At 38.4% G+C, this 19248-nt stretch overlaps 1 protein-coding gene across 1 annotated transcript in view; it reads right to left on the bottom strand.

Moving 5' to 3' along the window:
• CNTNAP2 (contactin associated protein like 2) overlaps positions 1-19248 on the bottom strand; it is a 1021786-nt gene that overhangs the window by 93713 nt on the left and 908825 nt on the right. Inside the window, exon 17 of the mRNA XM_005424150.2 lies at positions 1464-1682. Within this exon, the coding sequence (XP_005424207.1) occupies positions 1464-1682 (219 nt within the window). The remainder of the gene's footprint in view (positions 1-1463; positions 1683-19248) is intronic.

Below are 19248 nucleotides of genomic sequence, written 5' to 3'. Positions count from 1 at the left end.
CTCAGTCCTTCTTGCTCACCCAAATAATAGATATTTATTCTACAGAAAATGGAAAAGGAGGCACCAAAATAATTCTTGTTCAGCATTACCCTCCAGGGCCCCGATATTCAGGTATTCATTTTGGGCACTCCAACTCAAGTCCATTCTAGATCTGACTCCAGGTAAAGTTTAAAGCTTTTCTCTGGTATGTGTGCTCCAATCACCAATTTATATGAAATAGATGTAATTCAGAAAGAAAAAAAATCTGGTGCAGATGATGACATTTGTTTTTTTGGCAATAAAGGTACTATAAATTTCAAAACATTGCTGGTATTACAGTCAATTCAAAACTAACAAATAAAATAATCATTATCCACAATTCTCGAAGAACTCAAGCTAGGAAAAAAAATTCCATCTCTTCCTGTTTACAGCAAAAGACTTGGTATTTTTTAAAGGTTAAGTGCTCCTCTTTTAAACAAACTTTATCTTTCAGCTTATTTTGAAACTGCCATTTCTAGGATCACAGCAGCAAAGGAGAATCTGAGCTTGTAAATAACACCTGCACATCTGGTGACACATTATACACAGTTTGCAGTGACGCTGGGCTGCAATGAAGGCAATGAAGGCTTTAAACATAATTTTTAGTTCATTTGAGTTGTTGAATGCTGACTAACATGGAGAAAAAAGATTTTTTTTTCTCTTCCTTCTTCTCTTTTGACAGATATCTAGAGAGGTATGAAAGTGCTTCTTCGCTCAACATTTCATGCAGTTCTGGTTCCAGCTAATGGCACTTGGCATGTCAGCACTTTGCAGCCTGTGGCTCACAGTTGGAGAAATACAAATGCTGCTGGAATAGCCTGCCCCAAATGTAGTGGAAACCAGTAGCTCCAGAAAGCAGCTGGACTAACTTGGTTCCAGGGAATGCATTTGTGCAACACTGTGTGGTGCTTTCATACATCAAATGAATAAATAGCCCGTGGGATTAAAGGGAGAAGACTGCAGTGAGATCTGTGAATGCAAAAGTATGGCCAATGATCAAATCTAAAGAGGCTGGAAGTGCTGCCGAGGCTAGGATGGGCACTGCAGGCACATGCGGTCCTGGCAAGAACTCTGCAGAAATTTTCACTTCTGTGGTGAAAAAGTGTTTGTGTGTCTGGGAAGAGACTCTCAGCAAAAAAGGAGTTTGGCACTGCAGTCTGCTGGAGGCACTTTCAGCCAGGAGATGCAGGTGGACAGAGACAAAAAGGACAAGTTCCTAACGCACAATATTTTTCTCTTAGTTGATCTCTGTATTTCTGTAATTATGGGCACATTTGTCCTTTTTTTTCTTTTTCTTTTTTTTTTTCTTTTTTTCCCCCTTTGCTGTCCTACAAACACTCAAGGTGCACAGCTTTCCACATTCACTAGCTGCTGCTGGCAAGACACCAGGCAAAGAATGTTCAGCACTGTGAGAGCAAATCCCAGCTACCTCCTCTGCACCTTACCAACATAGAGCTGGCTGTACAATTCCAGTCTCGTGTGTCCCTCTGTCGGAGCTTTCCGGATCTCCAGGGGTAGCTGGTCCACCTGCAGGCTGGCCTGCTTGACGTTCCTCTCAGCATTGACCCGGTGCCATTGGTCATCGTTGAGCGGGTTGGGAGATCTCACCACGATTTCCACCGGCCCGTTTCCCACGTCGAACGAGAAGGAGACCTCGGTAGCAGCTGAAATAGCAAGCAGGAGGTGTCCAAAATCTGTTTGCAGTTTTACTTTGTAAACATGTTCATTTACGCTTCCCAAAGAGTAAAGAGTCATATCAAATAGAAATGTGAACTGCTAAGTCATCTTTTCATCATCTATTCATGTTTCTGAATTTATAGGCACATTCAGTTCCTTCTAACTTGAGTAGGAGTTCAACTTTTAGAAGAAGTCAAACTTCTTGACTTCATCAGCAGACCCTCAAACAATTGCATTAATCTTTGCACTCTGCAGCCTTCCAGTTTACATTTTTAAAAATTATTTTTTTAAGGAATAAGCATTTTGATTTAAAAAATGCTGGAGAAGTCTAAATTTTTGGTTTGATTTTGAGGGGCAATTAATTCTTGCAATGGACTAATAATGCTGTGGGTAAGATCCATGTGGTATTTTATGGTTGAAAAGAAACGTGACAAGGTCTCTGGTGTTGAGATGACCCCGAGGTGTTAGAAAGTCTCTTTTTCCCAGCCCCACATTTGAAGAAGGAGTCAGAATTCCTGGGCTCTGGTTCTCAAGGTTGTTTATTCTCTGTAATCTATAACATTCTTTCTCCGACACGCTGAAGTCTGTTCAGCATGTCATTTCATGGCACACCACACGCCCCTGAGGTGGTGTTAGTTTTTTATACTAAAAACTACATGTACCTTATTTACAATAATTTTCCAATTCCTATCGCCTGTTAGACAGTCTGTTTCTACTCTAAACCAATCCAAAAGTGCCAACATCACAGCAGCAGATGGAGGCTAAGAAGAAGAAAGAGGAAGGACAAGGCATGCCCAAATCCCTCCATCTTTTCTTCTGTACCCCCATTCTAAAAACCCCAAAATTCTACTTTTCCACCCTGTGATAAATTCACTAACATTCTACTCAAACTCTTGTGGCTTGTACATCTTCATACAAAGTTGGTAGTTTTTTCCAAGGGCTAAAATTGTAAGCACAGGTGTCTTTTTCTCTGTGCCAAGGTCTCTGAGCCCCCTGTCAGGGTCCTGAGTCTTCCAGGGCAGCCAGAGGGATGTCCTGGGTTCCAACAGAAATGGATCTTTGGTAAGCCCTACAGTGGTCTTCTTATAGTGTATCATTAAAACCATGTTTAGAAATTTTATGAATTTCCATTAAGCCCTACTAGTCATTCCTTCAGGTCAACCTTGGCAAATATATAATTGATAACTATTACTGAATGTTGAGTGTGATTAATAATATATAAATTATTTTATTAAAGTACTATAATTATGACTTTCTTATTGAGATTTAGTTTATATATCTTTGGACTGCAAATTCTATTCTGGTGGCAAGAGATCAGATGAAAGGGTTAAAAAAGAAAGGATTATCAATTACAGCATTCACACATGAGAATACCAGACAGAAGTAAAGACAACCAAGAGTTCAATTTAATTTGGTTTTCCTACACACAAAATAAAAAAGTCAGAGCTCCCTTTTAATTTCCTTCAAAGATCTTGGGTGCCCAATTAGGGTCAAAGTGTTCCAGTACAGCTGTGGTTTCTGCTTAGGTTGAATTAATAATGCACTATTATACAACTCTTATTCAGCAAGGCCAATAAATTGGGGTAAAAGCACCACTCCATGTTCATTATCACTAACAATGCTGATAAATAGTGTGAAATATTTTGGTACATGATCCAATAGATTTTCACAAGGTTATATCAGATTGACTTGACAGCATGTTAAAGAAAATTGAATGGATAGGAATAAAGTTTTTACAGAAAATGTGCTTTCAACCCAAATTTATTATGTAATTGATTTTTTTCAAAATTGGCTACTTTTAAAAGAAAAAAAAATTGAAAAGCTGTTGTTCTTTCTGTTCTCTGCTGAATAAAATAATTTAATTTGTTGAATAAACTGCCTTTTATAAACCATGGATTTAGTCTGTTTGTCCTTTTGCACTTTACAAGGCACAAAATCTGTACAAGCCAGAGCTTGCTGTTACAGAAATAAAGATATTTAGTTTTAATGTTATTATGTTTTGTAACTTCAGTGGTTCTGCCAATAAACCCAGGCAAAGTAGGAATTAGAGTAAAACCTCTCCAGCACTTAAATTGTATGTTGTGTTCAAGTCTATTTTCAAGACTGTGTGTATAATTCTCCTTTAATTTTGCTTTGAAGAACTGCCTCAGATCTTTTTACTGTCAGGCTTGAATAGTTTCCCAAAAGCTGTCTGTCCACAGGACTGTAAAATAAGGACCCATTAGCAGATTTTTTCTCTTATTCTGAGGCAACTGATGACATTGTCAATATTGCTACTGTGTACTTTGACTATTATCTATTTAGAATTTTTGAAAACCGCCACAAGAATGCTTCTTTGTTTGCAAACCTTTGGTCTTGTGGATAGAAGTATCCCTAAGTCTTTAAAGGAAAGGTATTCTTCTTTTAAAAGGGAAAGTGAAAATAAAGATATTTCAAGTAGACACTCTGTCCCTGCATAATCTAACTTTATGCATGGCTTTAAACTAAAATTTGTATCACAGACCAGAAGACATGTAATTAAGTTTGTAGTTTTCTTAGAAAATTGGTCCCTTTGAAATGAGTACCAATTGTATAAATTTATATTATATTTTTATATTTTACTTTTTATATTTAATCTTATAGTTGGGGAATGAATAGCTTTTCATCAAAATCTTCTCACTGTAGACCATTTTCAGTGCATGTATCTGCTGAGATGCTGAAAGTTAGAGAAGATAATACCACATCTATGGACTTCCTGATCCTTTCTCAACCTACCTAAAAACATGATTCCCATACCAAAGGTGAGGAAATGTATTTTCTAGACTGATGGACTGAAAAAAGCCATGAAATATGTCAATGAAAAGAGCTTCACAGATGGGCAGAGGCTGCAATTGGGATGTCTCACATGCAAGTTATGTTACTGGTTCTGACTCTTCATTCTTAGTTCCATTTTCAGTCTCGGGAATAAGTACTTTCCAATTCAGTCTATGGAATAAGTACTTTCCAACCAGGGACATCTCTAAGTAAGATGACAGGTCTTAACAGAAATGGATGAATGTCTGACCACAGGCACATTAGTCAGAAAATGAAGACAAAAGAAATTTCACACCCCCAAAAAATGAGACAGGTAGCCTGGTGACAACTGACAGGCAGAAGGCTGAGGTACTCAATGTTCTTTTTGTCTCAGTTTTTACTGGCAATTGCTCCTCCAACATCTCTTGAAATCCTAATTCTCAAGGCTGGGGGAATGAAGAGTTCAAGGTCAGGCTTGAGCACACTGTGCTGCCCCCACTCCTCCTTTTTCCTCTATGCCAACTTTTCTGCTGAGCAAGGTGTCCTTTTGGACAATGATCAGCTGTCCTGGCTGTGTCCCTTTCCAATGCCTTTGTTACCCTTAGTCTCCTGGTTGGGACAGAGAGAAAGTTTTGCCATTCTGCAAGCACTACTAGGAATAGGCAAAACACTGGTGTGGTATCAAATCTATTCTAGGCACAAATTCAACACACACCGCCATATGGGCTGCTGAGGAGAATACTAACTCCACCTCAGCCAGAGCCAGTACAACATCCAATTTGTTCAGGAGTTCAGTATAACTTATATAAGAAGACTGGCAATTGTTTAGTTTTTTTTCCCTCAGTATGTTGTACTTTTCAGTCTCTGTCTACGCATACAATCCTTGGTGATATAATCTCTTTTACTCAAATGCATCTTTGATTGATGTGACAGTGGTATTATTTTGTCAAACATTTGAATAGGGGGGTTGAAAAAATATCTAACATACCTGTGAGTATTTATTCAGAATGACTGACTCAGCACAGGATTTTTTTCCAAAAAGATGTAGGAAATGAGCTGCAAAAAAATGACCAGAGGTTTATCCCGGTCACTTTTTAGGTAATGAAGTGAATTTTCCTAATAATATTTTTATTTTCTAGTCTACCAAATACTGTAAAACTAAAGCCAGTTTTTCTAAGAAATGAGAATAATAATCAGACTTTGAACAAATGTCTGAAATTGCCTAATTATTAAAAAAAAGTTAATGTGGGTTGTAATTTATTCAGTCAGAACAGGGTTTTGTGATGAAAATTTCATAAAATTGAACAAGAGTGAATATTTTAATGTACTCCTACTACATAAATTCATTCAGTACACTGAGGTTTGTGGCTTAGTTTTACCCTTTCTGTGCCTTGTGCAATTACATACAATTAAATCTGAACACGTTTCTCTCATCGATTCAATTTTCTAAGGTCTCAGGATGTTGTCAGCCATCTGTTCAGAACACAGAAGAGCAACTTTGGCAAACAAAATGCCCTTCTCACTCTTTGTTCTGTGTTGTTTTTAGCTCTGTTTAGGTCTAGCCATTTCCTAATCTTAGATCTATGAGGCATTTGCCCATAAAAATGAACCACCGTTCAGGAAGACCTGGATAGCGCTGGAAGAGCAGACTGACAAGAACCTGACAAAGACAAATATACAAAGGTCTACAATGATCATCAAAGTACTTGAAAACCTATTGGAGGAAAGCCTGAGAAAACTGCGTTTAGCTTTGAGAAAGAAGGCTTGGGGGAGACCTCTTTATCATTGTTCTGGTATTTAAGGATTGGCTACAAAGAACATAGAGACATCCTTTTGGTAGGAAGTCATATGGAAAAGATTAAGGGTAATGGGTACAGGTTACTCCTGGGGACACACAAGAGGGAAATTTTTCACAATGAGAACAATCAGCTACTGGGATAATGTTTCCAGGGAAGTGGTAGGTTCTTCTACACTGTACACTTCTAAGATTCAGCTGGACACGGTGCTAGGACATTTTGTCTAGACTGTGCTTCTTTTAAGGAAGGTTGGACCACATGATCCTTGAGGACCATTCTAACCTGGCATGCCTTGATCTGTGATTCCATGATTCTACAACTGCATTGTCTGTAGGAGTCCATGCTTCTTGGGTCCTTCCTTTCAAGGCTTTCTAGTAGGTATGCTTTAGTTAAACACAAGTTCTGAGGGTCAGCTGCAGGGGAAGGAGTGCACATTTCTATGTCCTTCACTATACACAAGGTCAAGTTACATGAGCTGATATTTCTGGCATTCAAGATCTGTGACCAGCTAGATCTCCCATTTTCCCTGAACTCCTTGTATTTCAAGTATCTTTTTTCTCCCCCGTTTTCTAGTTTGATCTTTGTTGACGAATTTCAGGCTAGGAACTCTAGTTATCGTGAGGCTGCCAGCAAAGAAAGAGATGTTAATGCATGGGTGTGTACTCACTAGATGCTAAGCAGTAGGTGGATGCTCTCAAGACACATAAATTGGGAAAAAAAAAGGAAGAGGGATTACAACCCTTCTCTCAACCACCTCTCTAATATACACCCATTTCTCTATTTCTCTCCTTCTCCCCCATTATCCTTTCTTTGAAACACAATTTCATGTCCTCCCTCATACATCTTTCTCTTATATCCCCTGATGTATTTTTATACCCTTCAAATGGAACTGACTGATGTTTTAGTTGACTCACATCAAAGGGATGAGTTTCTAACATCTTTAGAATCCTTTTGAAATCCTATTCTTAGAACATAAATGCCATGTTACATCTAGAATCAGAGTTCACTCACTTGGCTGTAAAATAGCTTACAACAATAAGCTATAAACTATAAACTGATTCTGCCAGAGAGATATTTGTTCTGAGGAAACAACAGCTTGAAAATATTGTAGCTTTGTAAGGGCAACATCTGCCAAGCTTCTTGGACAGTTTGTTTGCAGATACACCTCCGACAAAGGGCTCACTGTCTGAACCTGTAGACAGAATTCAGTGAAATGACTGAAAATGAAAGAAAACTCAATAAAAAGAGAGAGATGATAGATATTGCTAGAGCTAGTGGCCTATATATCTTTATATAAAATCTATCAAATGGACAAGATTATCAAATGGTCAAGATCAGGTCTGATACATATATAGCTATTGCAATCCTTCCCACTGCCTTTAACAGATGGAAAAGAAGACTGAATAGAAAAGTGGGCAATCTAGGATTTGAAAGTAACTATCCTGTCCACCCTTCCCACTTATACTCAGATTTTTGTGTTTACAGATAGTTTCACAATGTCATCTCTAAATTTCCTTCCCCGGTGCCCTCATTTGCACAGGTCTGAGAGAGGCCATGCCAATGCTGGCATGGAAACAACATTGGTAGGTTGTTCCTGGCTGCCAGAAATAGGTGGAAAGGGCTACAGATGCTACCCTGAAGTGCCATATTGGAGCACAGGACCTGCTTTAAGGAGGCCACTTCTCAAAGGACACAACTTAAAATTAAAGCTACCAAAGCAACATAACAGAGAAAAATTGTTGATCCAAGTTGGTTGCCTGCAATACAGGAATTACTGCGTAGCTTGGCTGTCTGTTAATAATCAGGTAGTTGTCAAAAAGCATAACTGTATTTACAATAATGGGACTAAGCATCTGGATGGCTTCATCATTTATCTAATTCCCAAATGAAAAGTCCATTTGAACTAATGAGCAGAACCTTCATTCATTTGACCAAATGACAGTGTGCATCCATGCCCAAGACTTCAGTGATCCCTGAGCTAAGTGCCAAATGAACCAGCTCTGGAAGCTGCACAGCTGCATCAGCACAATGCTGTGCCAACAGTAATTAGTTCTAATGAGAGACTACACCACACCGAGGATCAATCCCAGCATAGCTGAATGCTGATTTATGTGGACATGCTATATCTTCCTCAGAAACAGCTCAGGCATCTCTCTAACATTGGGGGTCATTGTACAGACTAGACACACTCTATATTTGCCTGTGGGTTACAGGTAAGATAAAGAAAAGTCATAAAACTTTACATTCTTTTGAATCTTAGGCAGTCATTTACATAAGGGCCGAGAAGGAAAAAAGGATGAGTAAAGCTATTGCTTTGATTTAATATTACATAAGATCCACTTCTCATGTGTAAATCTACCCACAAGATGTAAGTGAGGCTCGTTGTCTCTCTGAGCCTTTAGAACAAACTGATATTCTGTAGGGAATGAACAATCCATCTGTGTCTGAGGGTCACCAACGTAACAAGTGAATTGGGGACATCAAGATTGGAGACAGCCTGACCTGAAGGGATTGATTCCTTAAGTTGTAGCTTTCATATTTTCCAGATTCTGTACTGCATGAGTATATAGCTCTGAACTTTAATATAGCGTGTTAGCAAGTTCTCTCAACAGTTTAGTTAGACAAAACAATCCTTTTCCAGCCTGCAGCATTGCAGCTTTGGGCCCAAAAAGTATAAACAACGTTGAATTGAGGAGAGCAATCTGGGAGGATGGGACTTCTTACCCTGAAGCTGTAATTGAACAATTAGCCACAACATGTAAATGGACCAAAACTTATGAAAGTGTGAAAACTTGTGACTGGCGTCCATCTTGGGTGGAGTCACAGCTGGGCTTTTGTACTGCCCAGGGTACATCCTTCTAAGGCCTTTTAATAAATACCTACTTTATTCCTTTAACACTGTCTAGCCTCTGTTCTAGGGAGCCTCTCAAGGTATCAGGATCATGCACAGGTGGATTTTGCAGTCCTGAGATATATGGATCAGGTAAGGAGTAAAGTCAGGCAAACTTCAGGAAAGCAAACTTCCAGCTCCACAAGGAGATATTTAATAGGGTTCCCAGGGAGACTGCCCTCAGCGACAGGGGAGCAGAGCAGAGCTGGCAGACCTTCAAGGAAGTCTTCCACAGAGCATAGGAGCTGGCAATCCCCAGGAGCAAGAAATCAGGCAGGGAAAACAAGAGATGGGCATGGCTGAGTAGGGAAGTGCTGGTCAAATTAAAGGGAAAGAATCAAATGCACAGGCAGTGAAAACAAGGACAGGAAACCTGGGAAGAGTACAGAGATGAAATACAGTTGAGGAAGGCCAAAGAAAGCTGAACCTTGCAAGGGATGCAAGGAATAACAGAAAGGGCTTCCACAGGCCGGTTAACCAGAAAAGAAAGGTCAAAGAAGGTGCACCCACCCCTGATAAACAGTGGTGGAACACTGGTAACAATGGATGAGGAGAAGGCTGAGGTACTCAACATTTCTTTTGCCTTCAAGTCTTCAATGATAAACTCTCTTCCCATGTCTCTCCAGTGGATTGACAGCAGGATGGGGACAGGGCCACTGTAAGTGGAGATCAGGTTCAGGATCATCTGAGGAACCCAAATGTACATAAGTCTCTGGAGCCCAATGAGATGTTCCCCCAGAATCCTGAGAGAACTGGCTGATGGTTAGTCAGGCATGATTTTCTCTTGGTGAAGCCACGTTGGCTGTCTCTAATCACCTCCCTGCCATGCATGTGCCTTGACACAGCTTCCAGGAAGATCTGTTCTATGATCTTGCCAGGCAGAGAGTTAAGGCTGACCAGGAATTCCCAGGGTTCTCTTTACTTTTTCCCAGTACTGGAGACTTTGCCTGAGTGTCATGATATTTCAAATATCACAGAGCATAGCTTGGCAACTACAGTAGCAAATTCTCTCAGGACCATGGGATGTATCTTGTCAATCCCAGGGCCCTATGTTTGTTCACGTTCCTCAGGGAATCTTGAAGCTGAGTTGAGTTGCAATGAGAGAAACCTTTTCCTCCCAGTCCCTGCCGTGATGTTCAGGGACTTGAGATGTGTGGGAAGAGACATTACCATATGTATTGGTAAAATAGTACTTCCCTGCAAGAAAGGATGTACAGTAAGAAATACAGCTATTGACATTTTGATTATGTATCTGTAAAGTTAGTTTTAAATATTAGTGATTTCTGACATTCTGTAACAGTATTACTGATTTCTGTCAGTGAAATTCTTGCTGCCTGGAGGAAATATTTTTAAACACATTTTACCTTCAGTCACAGGAAGTCTATAAACATGTATAGAAAGGATAAGGGAAATTAACTTATAAATGGAAGGTAAAGGAATGAAAATGCGTAGCTGAATGGCTTTAGTCATCAAAGTTTTCGAAGAAATTATAACATAATATTTAGAAAAGATACAAATAGGGTATCCAAGGGTGGATTTTTTCCCAAAGACTAAAGATTTGGTGAACATTTATGGTGAACAGAATTTATTCAATTCCTGTGCAATTTCATTAAGAATACATCACTCTTCAGAATGTCTGAAGCTTCTTATGACCTTTTCAGTTTGTTTTTATCTTGAAATTTTCAAATTATCCTGCACACCAAAAAAACCATCATATCAGAATAAAAAATAAAGGAAAACGCTTTGTTGAATGCAGGAAAAAGCACCCCCTAAAGTGTCTATCCTCATATTTTTGATCCTCATTTTCTCCACCATTTGGTCTGCAGCCTGAAGGCACTTGATTCAGTCTCTGCTGTGTGCAGCATCTACATCTGGCAGCTGTAAACTTGTAGTGACATTTCCTTGAGAATGGACAGGGAATCAGATCTACTGAGAGATGCTGACCTGATTCAGCAAGAGCTGCTGTTTTCTTATGCATATGACTATGTTATTACATTGTAAGACAAGACTGTGCACAAATAAATTGCTTTGCTATATATTTAAAAGGAGTGAACTTTAATGCATTATTGTCCTTCTTCCTTCACAATACTTTAATATCTTTTTTCTAGTATCATTTACAGCTGCACCAGTAATTTCAACAACTGGACAGGTAATAAGTCTAAATTCTTATTTCAGTTTGCAGGAACAAAACATCTTTGGATTAATGGGAACCAAATATGTTAAATAATTCTTTCATAATTATGAAAAAAAATTATGACTGGTTTATTTTATGACTGATTCATTTTATGACTGATCAAACATATTTTGATATATTTGTCTGTCTGACTGAATAACTAGCTGGGTTTTTTTCTTTCATTTCCTAGGTTGGAATAGACTCTCTCCACTGCAATAACCTTTGCCTATTGTATCCATGCCGAGCCTCATTATCTTCACCTGTGATTTTAATCTTAAATATACAATATATACCAGTTGACTCAGAAGTACTGTACTGCTCTGCACACAGCACACAGGCTACCTGAAACTGGCCAGAAACTCTCCAGGTGCAAGGTAGTAAAAAAAAAAAAAAAAAAATTCCTGGCTTCTCTAGTCTTGCAGAGAGACAGCAGTTCCCTTTCTACTGGCAGACAAGCACTTACACAACTTGCAATATTTTGGAAAGGCATAGCTATACTGGAGCTCAAAATGAAGGGACATCAGAACTCAGTACAGCACCCTTTTCATCATGAGCAAACATCTGTGTAAGGACAAAGATTAGGAAGGATTTGATTTTGATAATAACAAAGTTATTTTATCTCACTTTGAAATAATCTTGACTGCCATTGAACCACTCAAAAATAAATACCAGTCTTCCTACACAGTACATTAGATTGCTTTGGGGGACAAAAATAATTGAGTTAATGGAAGTACCAAGTTTTCTCATAAAAGATCATGCAATGGCCAAACATACCCTAAGAAGAAAATTATTTATTATCATTATTTATTAATTACTTCAGTTATGCTAATTGCACTGCAGCTGTCTTGTAGATAAGCACTTGGAAACAACTTCCATACTTTTATGGTTGTATTATAGTTGATACAGCAATTTTCAGCCATAAGCAGTAAGAACAAAAAAAAAAAAACCCAAAACCAAAAAAAAAAAAAAAAAAAAAAACCCAAAAAAAAAAAACCCCAAAAAACCAAAAAACCAGTCCTGCATGAAAATGGAACCAAAGAAAAGAGATGTGAAATGACTTGTTTAAAGCCAAACATTAGATGGTTAGAGCAGGACTTGAAAAAAACCCGCTTGCTTTAATTCTAAGGCAATAAATACAATTTCAGATAGATGTTACCTCCCATCCAGCTAGTTCTCTTCCAATAACTACTTAGCTGCCTGGAAAGAAGGAAGGAACAGGAACGGTGACTCATTGAAGGTCTGTTGATTCATCTCATGAGAGTTACTAATGCTTAAAAAAAATACAGTAGCAATATCTCCTGGTCTCTTTTGTGGCAGATGATTCACACAAAGGGAACTATAGTCAGTGCACTGAGTGGAAAAGGGGAGGAGATGTGTGTTCTCCTGTCTGTAGTGGCTTATAATATACTTCATTATATCCTTTTAACTGCAGCACTTTACCATGAAACTGAATTGCTCCCGTACAACAGAAGGCAGCACAACAAGGGGGAGGCAGAGACATCAGAACAGAGCTCTCCCATGCAGCATATAAAGGGTTTTGCGGAACTGATAGCTATTTTTTTTGGATGGAAGGCAAAATAAAAGCAGGTGGTAATGTTCATGAGATCAGATTTTGTCTGAGCTGGAGAGAGTGGCTTATTTTACTATGAAAAATTGTTATGAACTTGGCACAGTTCTGAATTTGTTGAGCAATGTGTTTAAGTGCTTACAAACAGACACAAGGAAATCAACGCCCCTCTCAAATATGTCACATTTGAATGCAATAAAAATCAGTCAAAACTGTAAATTGTGCATCATACTTAAAGTGGTAAGAGCCTGGTGCAGGTTTGAAAACTAAATATCCACTATCACTTTTCTGTGCTGTGCTTTTATGAAAGCACATTCCCTGTGTCCTTTTCTTCTTCTTTTGTGGTGCTTTCCTTATTCTATAATTTGTTTATTAGCTGTAAGTTCTGCTGTGGACTGTGGCTAGGATTTGTAAAGGTGTTTAGGTGCCTGGGTGGTAGCTACTGAAAAACTTTTGCATCACAGCAGGGTCTCATGATGATATGAATTCATTGTTTTTTCTGCCTGGCTGTGAAAGTTTTGTCACTTGTAGTGTCTCTTTTATAAGCAATTTTTCATGGCTATTTATTTCTCTGTGGCTGTCCAGGGTCACCATCAGGGTAAGGACTCTGTTGCACTATGCAATTTACTACCACAATAAAAAAAGCCATCCAAAAATATGACTCAATTTTGTTTTTAGTGTAGTAACTCTGTATATGAAAAGGGAGCGTGTGAGGGGGTGGGGTAGATGGACCCAGCTAACTCAAACTTTTATCAAAAGTTTGAGTCAAAGATTTTCTGCCTTGGAAAATATATTTGTAATAATTTATAGTTGCCAAAATCTAGGATAGATTTCCCAAGATGGAAGAAGACATCTTTGGTATTGTTTGCTTTTTATCCTGCAGCAGGAAGAAGTATCTACTAAAAATACAAACCAGAAGTATCATGGAGAGGTAAAAGAGTGGGAAACAGAACTGATCTGTTGGAGGTAACAATATCTTAGATTTCATGGTAATTAGAGGTAGAAAACTTGATGCAGTATGTGAGTGAGGGAGCTGCCTGGTTTAGCCACCTTTTGTGAACTATTTTGCTGGAGTATGCATGAGTCTCAGGAAATGTAAAGCCAACAGGAGACCTGTTCCTGTTTCCTGCTGTAGCAGTGGAAAACATAAAATGGTGAGTGAGAGGATTTATGTATTTATAAAACATTTGTTTCTAAGATTTTATACAAGTAGAGAGCTGTCTGCAGTGCATGATTTGAAACAAAAAGCTCTATTTTAAAAACAAAGTCAAGACATTTAGATCAAGAGGGTATAAAAAGTCCAAATTATGCAAGATAGTGTTATGGCAGCCTTGTGATAGTAACTGCCTTCATGCTCTTAAAAAAATAGATTACCACTTTATTAACTTTTTAACAAAATTTTACATTAAGTTTTTATTTCCTTTTAAAATGTAAGAAACTATATGTGTTCAAAGTTTCTAAACCAAAAGTTGGGAGCAGAAATATTCATTTTCCTTAGAACAACTGTAGCACGGCAAGATAAAAAGACAGAACCTGAATGGAACATGATTTAACAATGAATTAATTTCCATCATGATTTAAACAGTCTTTTTTAAACTACCATTTAGACCATAATGAAATGCTGCAAAGTGTTAGGAAAATCTGTGGCCGGAACTCTATATGAACATTTAGCATCTACCTACAAACACCCAGGGGGAAAATAATTGTATTTACTTGAATAAGTCTGTTGACATAATTTGAATTAACCATGTGCATAAATATTTTAAGCACCATGGATACCACTGTATTATTATTAAAAACACCTCTACTTTCATTATAGCTAATCTTCTAGTCACAGAAAACCTTTTTCTACTTTAAACCTGAATTGCCTTGGTAAAACCAATAAAGACTAATTTAGACTTTCAATAGGCTAACAGAACAATTGCTAACACTTTATCAAAAAAGTTCAACTTAAAGAAAAGAAGTAATTTTCAGAATACCAAGAGTCTCTTTATCCACTTAGAAGAATGATTCTCAAAAATATCTGAATAATTTAGGCCCAGAAGACCAATTGGATTCAGGCCACGGAGTCTGAGGAAACAATGGTTGGACCCTTTCAGATTTTCTCACTCACAGCATTTCAAGTTATGGCATGATGTTGGTGACTGGGATTAAAGGTAGGAATGACAGTGACAAAACCAGTCAGGTGTTCGTATGCATCCTCCCCCACCCCTCCTTTCTGCTCTCTCTGATGGGCAAAGAGGTTTGTCCCAAGAGGAGAACACCAGGTGGAAATTGCAGGAGGAACTGTCTGGATGCTCTCATAACTGATGTATTCTGGAGATGGGGGAGCTGAGATGTTTGTGGTGGGCTTTGGTTCACATCAGCCTGCATAAGGGTATAAAATAATGAGAGTTTTTTGGAGTCTTTTTACTTCAAATTACAGGTAATTATGAAGAACATGTAAACTAATGGAATTACCATATCTTTAATTACTTACTGACAAGATTTTGCCCTGCAGTCAATCAAGGTAAGACTACCCATAAAATCAGTGAGTGAAATAGATATCATTGCCTAATGTAAGGCAGAAACAAACAATATGAAAGCATATAATGGGTTTAGCATAGTCAACACAATAGATATCCTTCTTTGATTAAAAAAATCTTCTGATTTTTGGAAGAAGGGAATTGTTATAGATTTAGTATATTTGATTTTCTTTTTCCAAAAAGAGCAGGGATGGAAAACAGAATTGCAGAGATTATTCATGAGATGGGTGAAGCATAGGTCATCAGAAAATTAGAGGACCTCTAATTTGTTTTGGGTCAAGTCATATTTGGTATTATAATAAATACCTTTGCACAAGAAGTTAGCATATGTCTTTTTTTTTTTTTTGTCCAGTAACACAAGGTTGGAGAGGCCAGAAAATAATACATAACAAACAGTATCCCAGTGTAATCAGCCAAAAATTCCTAGGACAGATGCACAGCACAAGAATTAATGTCATTGTGGAGGCCACTGGTAAACCATTATCAGAATTAATGTCAATAGTTTGGATTACCTGTGTTTAAGAAAGAATTCAAGGTGCAGTGAGTAGGGAGGACCTTATTAACTTAACCAGAGAATGGAGCAAGACAAAATGTCTTATGAGAAGAGATTATGTGAGTTCTTCTTGCTTAACACAGCAATTAAAAGCTGAGAGAAGATATGATTCCACCACAAGCATACAAGGGGAGAGTAAATGCTAGGATGTGAAAACAATTAGTTCAGCCAAAGAACAATACTGAAACAAGAATGCATGGCTGTAAAGAAAAGATGCAAACCAAACTAGAAGACTTCTAAAAAACAAAGATGTGAGTCAGAAACAGTTGTCCAGCTGGCAAAGATTCAAACTATTTTCAATAGAGAGTTGCATAAATTTAGGGAGCTAGACACAGGTTATGCATTTTGGTTGTCTGTGACTGTGAGGATCCTAAACTCAAGGACCCAGAAGGTTTGTTTCAGTCATATGCCATAGCATCTGGCAATTTTGTGCAGCATAGCAAATATTTACTTTCTGCATAAAAATGATTAGCACACATGAGGAAGGTAACAAAGCCTCTGCAGTGTCAGCATGTAAGAGGAAGTAGACTGGTAATAAGGATGAAGAGCTGAGATGAACTACTGAGTGGCAGTGCCAGCAATGGTTTGCTGTGTGTTGCATGGTTTTAGTGCAAAGCAAAGTCAGGGATAACTATGCTCTTTGCATGTCAACCAGTCCCCACATTGAACTTTCTGTGAGCTGTAACTGATTTATAAGACACTGCACATGAAATTACTTTTAAAGTGGCATTTATGGCAATGATAAAGGCATCCAATCACCCTTGAAAGGCGAGGGGTAATGCTGAGGGCATGCACTGTATAGTGAAGGTCATGAATGCTATATTGACATTGAGGGACACCAAAGTAAAGCAACCTGTAACTACAGTCTGCCAGCATCCAAGCCAGTTACAGAAGGTGGCCTTAATTTCCCCACAGCCCTGTGACTAAGATGTTCCACTGGTCAGTTTTAGCCTGTTCCCCAGCTGGATTGCTTATTTGCTGCCTCTGGCTGGCTCCCACATGCCAGACTGGGCACCTATCCCCATCTGCTAATTTGGAACAAAATAGAGGTGGAACTGCTCTTCTCAGATGAGTCATAAATTGGTTTGTTGGAATATCAGGCATTTCTGCATCACCTGCCTCATCTGAAACAGAATCTTGTCTTTCAAAGAATAGTGCTTGCAGTTCTTTAGACCAGGTTTTCTTTTTGTTTGTTTGAAACTTTCCTATTGTCCTGGAATAGAATGACAGCTTGCAAGTACTGTTGTAAAAACATTTGGGTCATAAATTTCCCAGAAGAAATGTAATATTTTTCCACTTAATTTAATAACTTCTTGTGGGCCTCTGGGAAGAAGAGAATCCTCAGTGTCCTATGCATTCTTTGACATGTGGCTAATGCAACATGCTTTCCTAGGGGGGTGTTTTATAGAAAAGTGACCTTCTGCTAGGAAAACAAAATAACAACTCAATTAAAAGAAACAATGAAGGTCACACCAGTTTCCTTACTGAGATGAAAAACCAAGCAGTGGAAAACATAAGCTGCATTTATTTTAACACATGGGACTTTGCGCATCATGTGGAAACCTCATTGATGTGGTAGAATTGTGTTTTAGGATGCCTCTAGAGAAAAGACGTGATGGAATTATTAAAATTTGCAAGAAAATTTATTAATCAGTCATGTGTTAGAGCATTCAGCCTGGAGGAATGAACACTTTTTGGGCAGAACCAAACAGCCATGGGAATCGTGGTCCCTAGTCTGTCACTGTCACTTGTCTGATTTTGGAGGAGTTACTTATGTCTCAACTAAGTAGTGTAGAAACAGCTGAGCCCCAGGAGCAGCACGGGACCTTCCATGTGCAAATGTCAGGTATTACAGTGCTCTGAGCATCCCCTGCCCACAGAGCAAGTACGCCCATCCTGCAGCCATGCCGCTGCTCTCATTAGCAAGCTACTCCTCATGATCTCTTTCACAGCTGCCAAGTTCAGTGATCCCTCCTTGGGGAGACATTTAGGGCACTTTTAGGGGCTATCAGCCAAGTGACATCCCTAAATACAGTGGGTATAAATGTTCCCAGCTTTTTACAAAAATTAATAAGAAAGATCTTTCCTCTCTTCCATGTTAATGACAGGACCAAACACAAGCTGACCTTTACCTCTAAGCCTCATTTTTTTTCAATTGCAAAAGTGACTTGCTGTTTACTTCAGAATAGTAACATGGAGACACAATTCATTAGTGTCTGTGGATTTCTTGGAGGTGCTGGGATGAGAGGAGCTACAGAAGTGAGTAGAATATCTCTTTGATCAGAATTATATGACAGTGTCATTGAGAGAGTTTTCTGGAAACAGTGATGGTAGATGCTTCTTCCCAAATTACCAGAAATACGCCCCATTCAAAATTTGCTTTCAGGAGCAAATCTTTTCCAAAACTTGGGATATCTCTCAACCAGAAAATTCAAATGTGATTTATTTGACAAGCATCTCAGGTATGAAGTAGCTACATTTTCATAGTCATAACTCTAAAATCTTCAGTCCATATTTCACAAATGTACAAAATATATCTATAAAAAAAGAGAATACATTCTAAAAGAGAATGCATCCTCTCTTTCTCACTCTAAAAACCAGTTTTAATTTTAAAATAATCTGGAAATTTTGACCAGAAATGGAAGCCCTGCCTTACAGAAAAATTATTCAACTACCACTTTTCTAAGCAATCCTAGCCATTGTCAGCTGACCAGCCAGCTATGAAAACAATGGGGTCCTGTAAATTTACTGGTGTATGTAAAACTTGAGGCTTCAGGTAATTCTACATCTCTGTCAGCTGTTCCATGCATGGTGAAAACTACAAGCCTGCCAGAGGAGTTGCTTGATAAATGGAATAGCTAAAGTCTTCAGCCACATCCATAGTAGCATTTTATCCCTGTTTTTTTCTTGACACTACTCCTTGTCAGCTGTTTGCAAAAGCTATTTCTGAAATAAAAATAAAAAAACCAACATGGTCTTCCCTTCCTTCCTCTCCCCCCCCTCCTCAGAGATGGCAATCTGAGGTTTTGCTGAAGGCATGTGAAGTTACTCTTCAAGATACTGCAACTGTCCCCTCCTTTTCATATGGGTCAGGAGAGTTAGAAAATCTGCAATTATTAGATCCTAAGACAATATAAGACTCTAGAATTATTAGACTCAAAGACAGAATGCAGTAAAATTATTTAATGGGTGTTTGTAGTAACCACTTTTGTGCTCAGAATAAAACATGCAAACGCCTTTCCAATGACTTGAAGCTAAGAATTTTAATAGACCGAAT

The sequence above is a fragment of the Geospiza fortis genome, unplaced genomic scaffold (assembly GCF_000277835.1).
Source record: "Geospiza fortis unplaced genomic scaffold, GeoFor_1.0 scaffold120, whole genome shotgun sequence".
NCBI lineage: Eukaryota > Metazoa > Chordata > Aves > Passeriformes > Thraupidae > Geospiza > Geospiza fortis.
Note: the sequence above shows the minus strand (reverse complement) of the source record. Positions and strands in the feature narration are given on the sequence as shown.